The sequence below is a fragment of the Rhinolophus hipposideros genome (assembly GCF_964194185.1).
Source record: "Rhinolophus hipposideros genome assembly, chromosome: 23".
NCBI lineage: Eukaryota > Metazoa > Chordata > Mammalia > Chiroptera > Rhinolophidae > Rhinolophus > Rhinolophus hipposideros.
In genome coordinates, this window is record NC_138069.1 from 6,895,211 (window position 1) to 6,908,578 (window position 13,368).

At 45.1% G+C, this 13,368-nt stretch overlaps 1 protein-coding gene across 17 annotated transcripts in view; it reads left to right on the top strand.

Moving 5' to 3' along the window:
- TRRAP (transformation/transcription domain associated protein) overlaps positions 1-13,368 on the top strand; it is a 120,463-nt gene that overhangs the window by 61,896 nt on the left and 45,199 nt on the right. For 10 of the 17 annotated variants that reach the window (XR_013992343.1, XM_081034885.1, XM_081034899.1 and 7 more), the window contains 11 exons: positions 572-838; positions 2,126-2,332; positions 3,118-3,276; positions 3,391-3,525; positions 4,844-4,954; positions 5,926-6,072; positions 7,851-8,064; positions 8,794-8,919; positions 10,963-11,109; positions 12,263-12,465; positions 13,079-13,200. Coding sequence is in view for 16 of the 17 variants with exons in the window: in XM_081034885.1 (XP_080891011.1) it covers positions 572-838; positions 2,126-2,332; positions 3,118-3,276; positions 3,391-3,525; positions 4,844-4,954; positions 5,926-6,072; positions 7,851-8,064; positions 8,794-8,919; positions 10,963-11,109; positions 12,263-12,465; positions 13,079-13,200 (1,838 nt within the window). In the remaining variant the exon portion in view is untranslated. The remainder of the gene's footprint in view (positions 1-571; positions 839-2,125; positions 2,333-3,117; positions 3,277-3,390; positions 3,526-4,843; positions 4,955-5,925; positions 6,073-7,850; positions 8,065-8,793; positions 8,920-10,962; positions 11,110-12,262; positions 12,466-13,078; positions 13,201-13,368) is intronic. The other 7 variants (XM_081034895.1, XM_081034900.1, XM_081034898.1 and 4 more) reach the window with 1 other exon arrangement.

Below are 13,368 nucleotides of genomic sequence, written 5' to 3' on the forward strand. Positions count from 1 at the left end.
AAGATTTCCGTCTTTCAAATCATTCTGGTAGACAGAAAGTAGGATACTTAGTTGAATTGAATGATGTAGTCAATGTATTTGATTCAGTAGAGCCATGTAGGATATTCTTCAAAGTGTACATTTTTTCTTATATGCGCGAAACATAAAAAAATCTGTCAGATACTTGGTTACACAGAAAACCATAACAATTTTGTAAAAATACAGGTAACATATTCTGATCATAATACTGAAAAGTAAGGACTAGATAATGGTTGACCACGAAAAAAAAAAAATATCAAGTACTTGGAAATTAAGACACTCAGTCCTGATAAAACGTTGTATCAAAGAGGAAGTCCTCCTCACCTCAAGCTACTTTCCCCACTGCATTTTGACTATAAGCCTGCCTTTATTTGCAGTGTTGAAATAAATTCAGTGAGTTTCTAATCCGTGTGTATGAACGGAAAACTGACATGACGTGATTGGTTCCCTCCTGTAGAACGTGTGCGCGCGCGTGTGTAAGGTTATCCGCGTGTGACCCTTAGTGGGGAACAGCTCAGACTGGACGGGCGCTCCTGTCTGCTCGTCCCCGCAGGTGCTGGACCCCGAGAAGCAGGCAGACATGCTGGACTCCCTGCGGATCCACCTGCTGCAGTACGCCACGCTGCTGGTGGAGCACGCGCCCCACCACATCCACGACAACAACAAGAACCGCAATAGCAAGCTGCGCCGCCTCATGACCTTCGCGTGGCCCTGCCTGCTCTCCAAGGCCTGCGTGGACCCCGCTTGCAAATACAGCGGCCACCTCCTCCTGGCACACATTATCGCCAAATTCGCAATCCATAAGAAAATTGTACTTCAGGTACCTGGCCTGGCTCCCTCCTGTTTGCCTGACATTCCCTAATGTTTCCACACAGGTCCACGTTACTCCCGTGCAATCGCGACCTCCTTTTCTGTTGTCTCTTCCCGATGCCATTCGGAAATGCTGTGTCTGCCATTTCAGGAGCTCTGGGAGGCCTCCCATGACCAGTCATCCCCCTCCCCGTGGCCCCCGTACTGTTCTCTCCTTCCTCTGCAGCCTTGCTTTGGAAACAGAATGTCTCCTTTGTCCACCTGCTGCTCCTCTACCCATGGCATTCTGGCCTCTGAGTCTCCGTTCCATTGAAAATGTTTGGTCGGCCCACTCCTTAGCCCTATACAGTGGGTGCTTTTGAACCATTGTCTTATAAGCCCCCTGTCATGTGATGGTCCCTGAGTCCCTCAGTGGTTTAGGCTTTGACGTCAGGATTTGAGTTTTGTTTCTTCCACTCACGAGTTCTGTGACGCTGAGGGTTGGTCACTGTCTCTGTGTGAGAATTCGATGTAATAATACACTTGAGTGCTCTGTCTGCCCCATGAAGATATGGTAAGTAACCGCTCGGGTTCTATTCTGTGAGGTCACTGTGTTTCCTTCTTGTGAATTTCTGTGGTATTAAACCCCAGGCCCCCCAAAAACCCGTAGCCTCTCAGACATCACCTCTCACATGTACTTGAGGTATAAATACAGTCTCTGTGATTGGCAATTCCCCCTCTCCCCCAGTCATGCCAGCCAGAGATCGAGGACCATCTATGATGCCCTCTTGTTCTCCCCTGTGTCCAGGCATGGGCAAGTCCTGCTGATTTTCAAAACCCTTCCTGTCCCTCTACCCTCAGTACCAGTCGGGTGGCCTTTGTGTTCCCGTGAATGAACTGCCATCATGGTTTCACCAGTCACTTGAACTATTGCAAGATTGCCTCTGATCATGGCCTCTTTCACTCCATTTTCCATACTGTGGCAGGAGTGCAATTATCTGTATACCTCAACTAACTTCCCACGAACTATGCTAGATGTAGCTCTCTGCAAAGAGCTAGGTCTCATTCGTCTTGGTATGTTCCACCTGAGCCCAGCACGGGCACATAATAGGCGCTCAATAAATATTAGAATGAATGTATCCATTGCTCAAAACCTAATGAAAGAGAAAGCAACTATGTTGTTTCCCAGTAAGAGCCTGGAGGAATTTCATAAAAATTGTTTTGTAAAAATATCATGCTGTGGTTCTAAGTTATTGTTTTTATCTTTTTTTTAAAGACTTCATTCTCATCTTAGAGAAGGATTTCTCTTCTATTTCAGGTTTTTCACAGTCTTCTCAAGGCCCATGCAATGGAAGCTCGAGCGATTGTCAGACAAGCGATGGCCATTTTGACACCGGCAGTGCCAGCCAGAATGGAGGATGGGCACCAGATGCTGACCCACTGGACAAGGAAGATCATCGTGGAGGAGGGGCACACGGTCCCCCAGCTGGTTCATATTTTGCATTTGATAGTGCAGCATTTTAAGGTATGTCAAAGGACTGTAGACAGATGTGTAATGCATTTTTAGTCATTTGCTTTGAAGTTTTGCCTAGTTTTCATTTTCTGCGATAGTAGGTGGTTATTCATCTTTCAGTAAAGGTGTTTCTGGTCCATTGATTAATATGTGTATGTGTGTATGGCTTTGTCAACGTGGAAATTGTACTTCAGAGAATGTGTCAGGTATGTGCTGCTTTCTGTCAAGGCTGCAGTTTTCTTGTAATTACTCAGTTAACAGTGAATGAAGATGAGTTGTTACTTTGGGAAGAGTCACCATTAACTGGATTTTGGTAACTTGGCTTAAAAAGTTGTTCTTGTTGCTGGTACCCTCTCCATAGCCAAATTGCTCACTTTGTTGGATTTATTCGTGTGTAAATATCTCTTGTAGATTTGGGGTAGAGGAAAAGGGAACCCCAATGGCATTGAGTTGAAAGCTTTTATAGCTGGCTCTTTTGGGAATTTACTTCTTGGCATGGCTAGACTATTAAGACATCAAGCCTGAAGTTTGATGCATGTGACTAGACTTGCCTACCTAAGGAGAATTCAGTGTTTCAGCCTTTTTTTTGATACGACTAAAAGGCTAAAATACACTATTATAGTGGGACTGAGCCGGGACGAGGGAAGTGATAAACACACGTGTACACAAGGTAATGAGAATTCCCTCCCTGAAGTTACGGTTCAGAATTCTCCAGCAGGAGGTTGGCTCACCTGAGTCTGTGTGCGTGTGCTGGGGTCACAGCCCAGCGTCGCGCGTGACATGCCCCGTGCCCACAGGTGTATTACCCGGTACGGCACCACCTGGTACAGCACATGGTCAGCGCCATGCAGAGGTTGGGCTTCACACCCAGCGTCACCATCGAGCAGAGAAGGCTGGCTGTGGACCTGTCGGAAGTTGTCATCAAGTGGGAGCTGCAGAGGATCAAGGAGCAGCAGGTAGAGCAGCCAGCCCTCTCGTGGCCTCCCTGACTATTCGTCACGCTTCTCCGTGGAAATCAGTGGCATCAAATGTGTGTGTGTGTGTGTGTGTGTTTGTGTGTGTCTTTTAAGCCGGATTCAGATATGGACCCAAGTTCAAGTGGAGAAGGAGTGAACTCTGTCTCATCTTCCATTAAAAGAGGCCTGTCAGTGGATTCCGCCCAGGAAGTGAAGCGCTTTAGGACGGCCACAGGAGCCATCAGTGCGGTAAGATCACATGCCCACGCTGTGTGCTTCCTTTTACAGCCTCTACACTTCCTTGTGGGAGTTTGTTCACTTACTCAGCAAATTTCGAATGTGGGCTAAGTCCCAGCACCTTGCCAGAGACACAGCTGGGAGAGGCTGCGCGTAACAGAGAAACCCAATGACATGTTACTCGAGGTGTTTCCCAAGCTACAGACACATTTTTCTTTGCACCACTTAATACCATTAGAGTTCTGGATGATAATAGTTAATTACTTCCAGGAACTCTCAAGAGAAACTCTTTGGGGCAAGAAACACGATTGAGAACACGTGCTCATATTGTATTCAGTTTTTAAAAACAGTGTGTCCCATTCTGGCTGGAGGGCAGCCACCGAGAGAGAGAGCTCTGGGGGTGCTCACTTTCCTCCCCGCACTGAGGTGACGGCCCTATAACTGTAAAGGTTAATTTGCCTCCTGTCCCCTTTATTCCCCAGAGTACGTGGCCCCTGCCTGCACCCTCTGCTCATATTAGGAGCCTGGGACCATCTGCTGTCTGTCCACTTAGTTCTCTCCACACATCCAGTCGAGAGCAAGTTCTGTCAGCCCAGCCCAGCCCAGGCACGAATACCTACCCTCTCCCCTCATCTCTGCCTCCCTCTCACCCCGATTACTCAACTGCCTCCCAGTTCCTCTCACTCTTTCCACCTTTATCCCTCTTCAGTATGCTTTTTGCAAAGCAGAGAATCAAAAATCTTTCCAGAATTTAATTTGGGGGAAGCTGGGTGCAGGGTACATGAGATCACTGTCCTGTCTTTGTAAGGTCTGGTGAGTATTATGCTAATTTCAAAATAAAAACAATCTATTAAATCAGACTGTATTCCCCTCAGCAGGCCCCTCCCTTGACTCTGGCCTCCGAGGCCTGCGTGACCTGGCCCTCTGATGGCCTTCGTGCCCCTGCATCTTGCTCACGATACTCCAGCCACACACCTATTCCCCACTTGAGAAACGCCCCAGTCCTGGGCTGGCTTAGAACCGGTCCATGAGCTCCTTTTCCTCTCACTGGTGCAGTGTCCTCTCCTCTCGTGGCCGGCTGCTTCTCAGCCTGAGTGAGAGCCACCTTAGTGTCACTCTTTCACTTTGAGGACCATGCTGCCTTCAGTCTAGAGCACACGACCCATTACTTTTCATGGCTTCTTTGTTTACTAGTTGTCTTGTGGACACCCTGCCTGCCTTTAGTGTCCCCAAGTGCCCAGAATGACATCTGTCCCCTGGTGGCGGGCTGCATGAGTCAGTGCCATACACTGCAGTGAAGTGTTGAGGAGGCTCTTCCTGCCTTTTCCAGGTGTTTGGGAGGAGCCAGTCGCTGCCTGGAGCGGACTCGCTGCTTGCCAAGCCCATCGATAAGCAGCACACGGACACTGTGGTGAACTTCCTCATCCGAGTGGCTTGTCAGGTGCGGGTTCTCAGTGTCTTATGTCAGGGACCCTTCAGAACGAAGACTACATAGTCAGCTCCACAATGTTTCCTGGGACAGTTTCATCCAAAAAGAAATAGCCAAACCAAGATCTGACAGCTAGTTCTGTCACTTTCATTCCCGAATTCCACTGGTTTTTATGATGTTAATATTTCTGAAATCTTTCTTGTCTTAAATTGATAGGATTTTTAAAAAACATTTTTTCTTTCATTGGTGATAAGATCATGAAGTATCTTACAATTAAGGGAATCTTGGTGTTGGTAAAACATGGTAGTTCTATGATGTCGGTGAAACATGTTCTGTGATATTAGGCAAATTATTTAACTTCCAAGTTTTCTATCTCTAAAGGTTTTGGGATGGTCCAACACAACATTTAGCAATTTAAATGCTTTTATAACTCTTGTATTTATTTATCATTCATATATATGTTTTCATGGAGTTATTTGGAATCCATTTTTAACCTTTTCATTTTCATATTTCAAGAAAATATTGTAAATGAAATTTCCCTAAGTATTTTTTTTAAATTTGGGAACCTTAAGTTTTTCTCATTATTATACAGTAATGTGTCTTGCAATACTGTGGAGGCTCTTCAAGTTGGAAAGACCCTCCTAAACTATTCAGCCAGCACTTTCTTGCCGGCTGCAGGGTGCTGGGCACAGCCTCGGCCCTCCGGCGGGGAAGAGTGTGGGCCCTGCTCTCTGGGGAGCCTGTTGACACCCGTCTCAATCACACAAATGGTAGCAAATCACCCCCGACGCCCTGCATGGGAGCAGAGGGTCGCATGGGAGAGGGTCCCTGAAACAGACGGCTGAGTTGAGTCAGATGGGAGTGGAGGTGGTCGTGAGGTGCTGGGATGCAAGGCCGTGGGCCGTGGGCAGAGGCAGTGTCACAGGAGTGACTGGAAACACGTCTGCAGAGAACTGGGGGCTTGAATTTGAGTGAATTTCCAGGTTAACGACAACACCAACACCGCCGGCTCCCCTGGGGAGGTGCTGTCTCGCCGGTGTGTGACCCTCCTGAAGACGGCCCTGCGACCGGACATGTGGTCCAAGTCCGAGCTCAAACTGCAGTGGTTCGATAAGCTGCTGATGAGCGTGGTAGGTGTGCCGGGCTGTTGCTGCCGCCGGGGCTCGGGGCTGGCCTGCCCAAACCCAAACCTCTGATTTGTTCCTCTGGCCAGTTGTGGCCCCTTCCACTTTCTCTTCTGGCCACTGTTGACCTTAAAAATAAAACAGCCAGTTATTTTACCAGCAAAATTGGTTTATTTGGGAATGGCAGAGGAATTGTAAGCAATAGCAGAAACCATAGGCAAGTCCAGCAAGCAAAGGAGAGAAACGTTCCTTTCTAGAGAAAAAGGAGGAAGTTGGGAGGGGGTGTTTTAAACAAAAGTCCGTTGGAGAAATGGAGGAAAACCAGAGTTCAGGGTGGTGAAGGTGTCTCATTGGCTGAGCTGATGGGCAAAGAACGAGGTCTTCCTTTCTCCTGCTGGAACAGTGAAGTAGTGGGGGTGTTTTTCCTGTTGAGATCTGTGATTGACAGTTCTTCCTGTTGGGGTCTAATTGCCAGTAGTGGTAGAGCCTGAGGGTCCCCCCTTCTGGCCTTCCGACTCCATTTTAAATGAGGTTTCCTTTTATTAATTTTCATACTGATAATGAGGGTGTTTCACTTGCAGAAAATGGCTTCAAAGCCTCAGCTTTCACTTCCACCCAGCCAAAAGTACAGTTGGTTTTGAAAACATAATAGTCCTCATGCTTTTTGAAGTCTCATTTCTTCAACTGACCTACTAGCTGGTTTGAAATAAACATTTTTAGTTGATTTGTGCAGCAACCTTTAAAATAGACTTGAATTTTTAAAGCATATGTACATAAAATTTGTTACTGAGCACTGTATAGTCAGGTAACAAAGAAATAGCCCCAAATGCTGATTATTTGGTGGGGTTTTGGTTTGTTTTGTTTCTGTAAAAACCTTGATCCTGTAATTTGCTGGGGGTTGCAAACCTATTGTAAGCACTTGTTATTTTGCATTGTGAAGACGAACATGTGGCTGAAGTTTTTTGACAGGTTACCTGTGCTGTGAAAACAGTAGGATCACAGTCCCCTAAGTCTGCTGCTCATGCTTTGATTGCAGCTTGGTGTATAACTTCTGGGTTGCCTGCAGGTTTCTTTCCTTTTTTCTCTTTGAGGGGTCGGATTCCTTTACTGTCACATACAGTCACAGTTTAATCGAGCTCAGTCGCATGTGGACAGCCTCTGCCCGTAAATAGGCTAACATTTTCATAACGTAATGTGCTATGCTCAGTGACTTTCTACCTTTTCCCCATAGTGAGAGGTTTTATCTCACAACCCAGAGTGTACACACAGTACCCTGGCTAGGCATGCGTGTGTATACACCACTAACAAAAGTTGCATGAGGCAGTACTTATCTGTACTATAAACCATGCACTCCACTTTCTATTTTATTGTTGTTTTTTAAAGTTCTGGCCCATCTATTAGGTTGATTTCATCATGATACAGTTTCAAGGATACTTCCTTTTGGAAGAATATTTGGATTTTAACTAAAAAAATGGAAGGAGAGAAGCAAAATTCATTGCAGTAATTGCCTTTCTAGACTATATTTTAATGATTTTCAAAATTTTAACATTGAATATTTTCATGAGCGTTCAAAAAAGGTTTAACTAAATACTATTTAAAGCAAACTTATTAAACATGAAATCCTACCGTGGTCACATATGTATGATGTGCTCATTATTTAGAGTTTTTTACTCCATTTCTAAATATTTAATAGGACAGTCTTAAATTTTGCTTGACTTAGGTTTCTAGAATTCACCGTACTAGAGTTGATTTCATCTGTGTGTGACGTGTGTTCTCCATTCTAGGAGCAGCCGAATCAAGTTAACTATGGAAATATTTGCACAGGCTTGGAAGTGCTGAGTTTCTTGCTAACTGTTCTCCAGTCTCCAGCCATCCTCAGTAGCTTCAAACCCCTGCAGCGTGGAATCGCTGCCTGTATGACGTGTGGAAACACCAAAGTGTTGCGAGCAGTCCATAGCCTTCTCTCACGCCTGATGAGTATTTTCCCAACAGAGCCAAGTATGTGACCTTTTCATGCCTTTCTTTCCAAGTGGATGGACGGGCACAAAGCTTGTTATTTGAGAGTGCTCATCCTCTAGTTACTCTATGGAGTGTTTCATTACCGCACTTTGCTTTGTACATTCATGTTTTCTTTAAAAAAAAAAAAAACTGACATAAAAACTTAACGACAGCAGGCATTATGGTGTATTTTTTGTTTGCTTTGGAAATGCAATTCTTCATCAGCTGAACATTTCTGTTATCTTAATGTATTGAAGGGAAGTTAGGCTAAAGTATTTTGTGAAATGTTAAACAGTTGACAAGATTAAATTTTGGCATACTGTAAATAATGTTAAGTGTATTTAGAGTGTGTTCAGGTAAGCCTTGGTGAGATAAAAGGTTGTCAGCTGGCTCCGTAAAATAGGGAAGCAGTCCAGAGGTGAGCACAGCAGGTCCTGCAGTGGAGACAGGTGCCCAGCCAGTTGCCACGGATCCCAAAGTACCATGTTTCCCCGAAAATAAGACCTAACTGGAAAATAAGCCCTAGCAGGATTTTTTCAGGATGACATCCCCTGAACATAAGCCCTAATGCATTCTTTTGGAGCAAAAATTAATATAAGACCCGGTCTTATTTTTGGTGAAGCACGGTAACTAAAGCTCAGCCCCTACTGTGAGGAAAATCAACGTCCCAGGGCCTGGCAGGCCTGAGGACCCAAACTCCAGAGCCCAAGTTTCTTTCTTCTGTTTCAGGCACTTCAAGTGTGGCCTCGAAGTACGAAGAGCTGGAGTGCCTGTATGCGGCCGTCGGGAAGGTCATCTATGAGGGACTCACCAACTACGAGAAGGCTACCAACGCGAATCCTTCCCAGCTGTTCGGTGAGTGTGTGTCCGACTTGGTTTGCCCAGCAGTGCTTCCATTGGGCGTCTATCTATCTGTGCTCCCTGCACGAGCTTTTCTTAGAAGGGAAAGGCTCAGCTTGTGGGGAGGAGCTTCCAGCTGACTCGTTGTTGAGGGTGTCTGTGCGGCCTGGTGCACGCAAGGCCACGGTCTCCTGTGGCCTTTGAGGTGAACAACCTCACTCTGCCCCACGCAAGTGCTTCCCAGTTCCTTCCGCCTCGGCCTCAGGTGCAGGACTTGGTCAGGGGGAACTGCCCCGTAGATCTGCTGGCCCACTTTTACACCAGGCACTGAGCTGCTGCCAAACGGTGCGGGCATGTACACGCACTGCCTGTCACAACGTGGGCACCTTAGCAAGCCACTCACAAGCCAACCACTCATCCCCATCTGCTTGGGGAGGCTCTGGCTGCCCCACGTGAAATGAAAATTGGTTTCTCGGCTAATCAGCGCAGCCGGGTGACTTTGCCTCCCGATACCCGGAAGTCAAATGTATAGACTCTGTTTTTTGTCTAACTTACATCTGTCAGTAGAATTAGACACTGGATTAGCAACCCTAAAAGTGTTTTCTCCCTTACTGCATATTAATTGTATAAAACTTTGAAAATACAAAAAAAAGGAAAGCTAGAAGTTGTCAGTAAGCCTCTCTATTAGTAATACGCAACATTTTGGAGTGCTTGTCTCCTTTCTATACACATATATATAAGTATATATACAGAAAGCTCTTCTTATGCCGACTTTTGTGTATGCATTTGCAAACTAAATACATTATTTTTAAATGAATTTCTTGCTCTCCAAACTCTTCCTACTTGTTACCTGAAATTCAGAAGCCAGATAAATGCATAGGTTGCTGCAAAAGTAATTGCAGTTTAAAAGGTTAAAAACAGTTGCAAAAACCGCAATTACTTTTGCACCAACCTAATAGTTAAAATGGTCTCCCTTGCTCTCCACACTTGGTGTCTGTATTCTGGAACCAGATAGATTTGGACAGTGAGGAATGCTTTGTGACGTTTTTTAAGTGGGGTCGTACAGTAGATACTGCTCTGCAGCCTGGCTGCCGTTGCAGTGCGTTGCTTCTCTAGAGGGCTCTGTTTAAGAAGAGCTGACCACCATCCCCCCGTCCTTCCCCTTTGTGGGGGTGACCGCAGGTGAGGGACGGCTTTGGGGCCAGTGGGCCTGTGGAGTTGGCCGCACTGCTGTCCGCTGTGTGCGAGGTCCACGGCCCGTTCCTGACGGCTGCGCCGTAGAAGCGAATGTGGCAGCCAGGAACAGCCGGAACACGTCCCATATTCATCGTTGTCATCATCAAGTGTCATGGGTTGCCTATAGAATCAGATTGGTCATCTGTTTTCTGTGCCGCTGAGAATCAGCCTTTTAACAAAGCAGGCCTGAAATTGTCCAGATCTGGGATGACTGCACACGTAAATGACAAATAAATACCCTTTTAGTGTTGTATGATGTGAGCCATGAATACAGATTTAAAGTTTAATGTATAGGTCAACATCAGGATGTTTATAAAATTGCCAGTTATGAAAGAAAAAGTTTTTTTTCACATATTCAGTGTTCATGTTCTGATGTTAGTTTTGCTGATTTTTATTGATTTTATGCAGTTTTTCAGAATGAGGTACAAATGAGTTCTAACTAAAACATTTGTCATGCCCAGATAGTTTACATAGAAAAAGAAATCCACCCCCCCACCCTCCAAACATCATGGGACAAAAGAGACTTGACTTAGAGTGGTTTCCCATAACCTAAAAATAAAATCCAGAACTGGAGGCAAGAGTGTTTTTTTCTACTGAAGCACAAAAATCACTTCTCGTGCTTGAGGATGTTGATCATGAATAAAGAATTAAGAGAGAACATATAATGCTTCCAAATGTAGTATGTGCCATCCAAAAGCTTATAATGTTGACATTTGGGGTTAATCTTTTGTTGGAAACAGCCATTTTTGTGTAGCACATTTTTGTCGTTGCTCAATTTTAAAAACTTTTCTAAAAAAACATCTGGCGATGTCTATTTTTCAGGGACCCTGATGATCCTGAAGTCTGCCTGCAGCAACAACCCGAGCTACATAGACAGGCTGATCTCGGTCTTCATGCGCTCCCTGCAGAAGATGGTCCGAGAGCACCTCAGCCCGCAGGCAGCGTCCGGCAGCACAGAGGCTACCGCAGGTGACACACCTGACATGGTCCCCAGGTTTTCTCCTCAGACTTTGTTTAATGGTGCCAGCTCTGTGACTCGATTCTAAATTGCACACTAGAGACTGTTTGTTTTTTTTTTTAAAGATTTTATTGGGGAAGGGAATAGGACTTTATTGAGGAACAGTGTTTATTTTCAGGACTTTATTGGGGAACAGTGTGTTTTTCGCAGGACCCATCAGCTCCAAATCAAGTTGTTGCCTTTTCAGTCTTGTGGAGGGTGCAGCTCAGCTCCAAGTTCAGTGGCCGTTTTCAATCTGGGTGCAGGGGGTGCAGCCCTCCGTCCCATGCAGGGGTGGAACCAGCGACCTTGTTGTTGAGAGCATGCGCTCCAACCAGCTGAGCCATCCGGCCGCCCCTCTGGAAGCTCAGCAGCAGCTCGTTGTCTTCACCCTAGTTGCGGAGGGCGCAGCTCACTGGCCCAGGCGGGAATTGAACCGGCGACCCTGTTGCTCAGAGCTTGCGCTCTAACCAGTTGAGCTATCCGGCTGCCCCAGAGAATCTGTTGTTTATATGCAGTTTGTTATCATTTGCTCTTAACAAAGTTTCTGAGCTTTTCGTTTAAAACCAGAATGAGGCTTCTTTGTAAAATGAATTACTTTTAAAATTTGTGAATGGAAGAGTGAAGAAATGTAAATTGTTGGACATTTATGTGGAACATTCACCACTACATGAGAATTACCTAATAATTTTGATATAAAACAGATTGTTTAATCAGAGCTGTTATGTCAGATGGAGAATTAAGTCTCAGCTTTCAGATGTGAGGAGGGCTCCAGGAGTCTGGGTGACATGTTGTGTGTGGGGGAAGCTGTGCTAGGCACTGCTGCTCCGTGCCCGTTGGTACACAGTGCCATGAATGTGACGTCAGGACTTGGCTGTACCCTGGAGTTGCCTACACTGGTCCCATCAGCTCCATCATCCTCTTCCCCGTGGGGAGCCTCCTAAAAGGCCACCCTTGCAAGGTGGCAGAATAGCAAGAAAGTGACGAGGCACTTCAAGTCACAGAGCTCTGGGTGCTGCAGAAAATATTTGGGGGAAAAATGGGCAGAATCAACATGCCACTTAGTGCCAAGTGGTTGCCTGTTGACATGCGTGTGTAGGAATTGTTGGGGTGTGTTCTCTTGAGCAGGAACTAGTGAGCTGGTGATGCTGAGTCTGGAGCTGGTGAAAACGCGGCTGGCTGTGATGAGCATGGAGATGAGGAAGAACTTTATTCAGGCCATCCTGACCTCCCTCATCGAAAAGTCCCCCGATGCCAAAATCCTCCGGGCTGTGGTTAAAATTGTGGAAGAATGGGTTAAAAATAATTCCCCAATGGCAGCCAATCAGGTGAGTGGGGAAGAGGAGCTGTGGTCTGGCCAAGTGGCCTTTCATTGTGAAAGAAAATTCAAGCATTGCTTTCTCAACTCTTCCTTCTGAAAGTTCTCAGTCAAGCAAAACTTTTTTTTCTCCCATATTTGCATTCCCAGTATTATTTTTTTTAAGTTGGATCTTTTCACTGTGCTGAACAGATTTTAAATAGAAACTTGAGATAATTGGCCACTCATTTTAATGTGGTTTTACTTCTGTTAAAATATTAAATGAACCTTGCTTGTTACTCTTCTATGGTGGGGAAGGTAAGCCAAAAAAATTCTAATAACAAGGGACAATTATTTAATAAGATACTTGCACACTTCTGCTTTGCCTTATAATTTAGTTGCTTTCTCTCCAAAGTGATCTGTAGCCCCTAGGAAAATTCTGTTGGAATCTGTCTTGATTTTAATCATCCAAAGATAACCAGCGCCATCTTTGATTTTCTGTTGTTGTTGTGAAGTATCTTATTTTACGTGACAAAATTGTAAGAGCTTAGAAAGTAGTAGAGCAGATGGCTGAAATACTATTGAACGTGTCATTTCTCAAATAGAAGTAATTGACTTTTTCTTTTAAAAAAACATTCATGCAGACACCTACACTCCGGGAGAAGTCCATTTTGCTTGTGAAAATGATGACCTACATAGAGAAGCGTTTTCCAGAAGACCTTGAATTAAATGCCCAGTTCTTAGACCTTGTTAATTATGTCTACAGGTAATTACAGCAATTAATCAAATATTTTGTATGTCAGTCCATAATGTGTTCTCTGACCAACTAGCATCACATGACTTTTGAATCTTTTTGTCATGCCTAAGTTTCATATATTTACTTAAATACTAAATCACGTAACATTGTGGCATCATTTAGTGAATCTTTTGCACA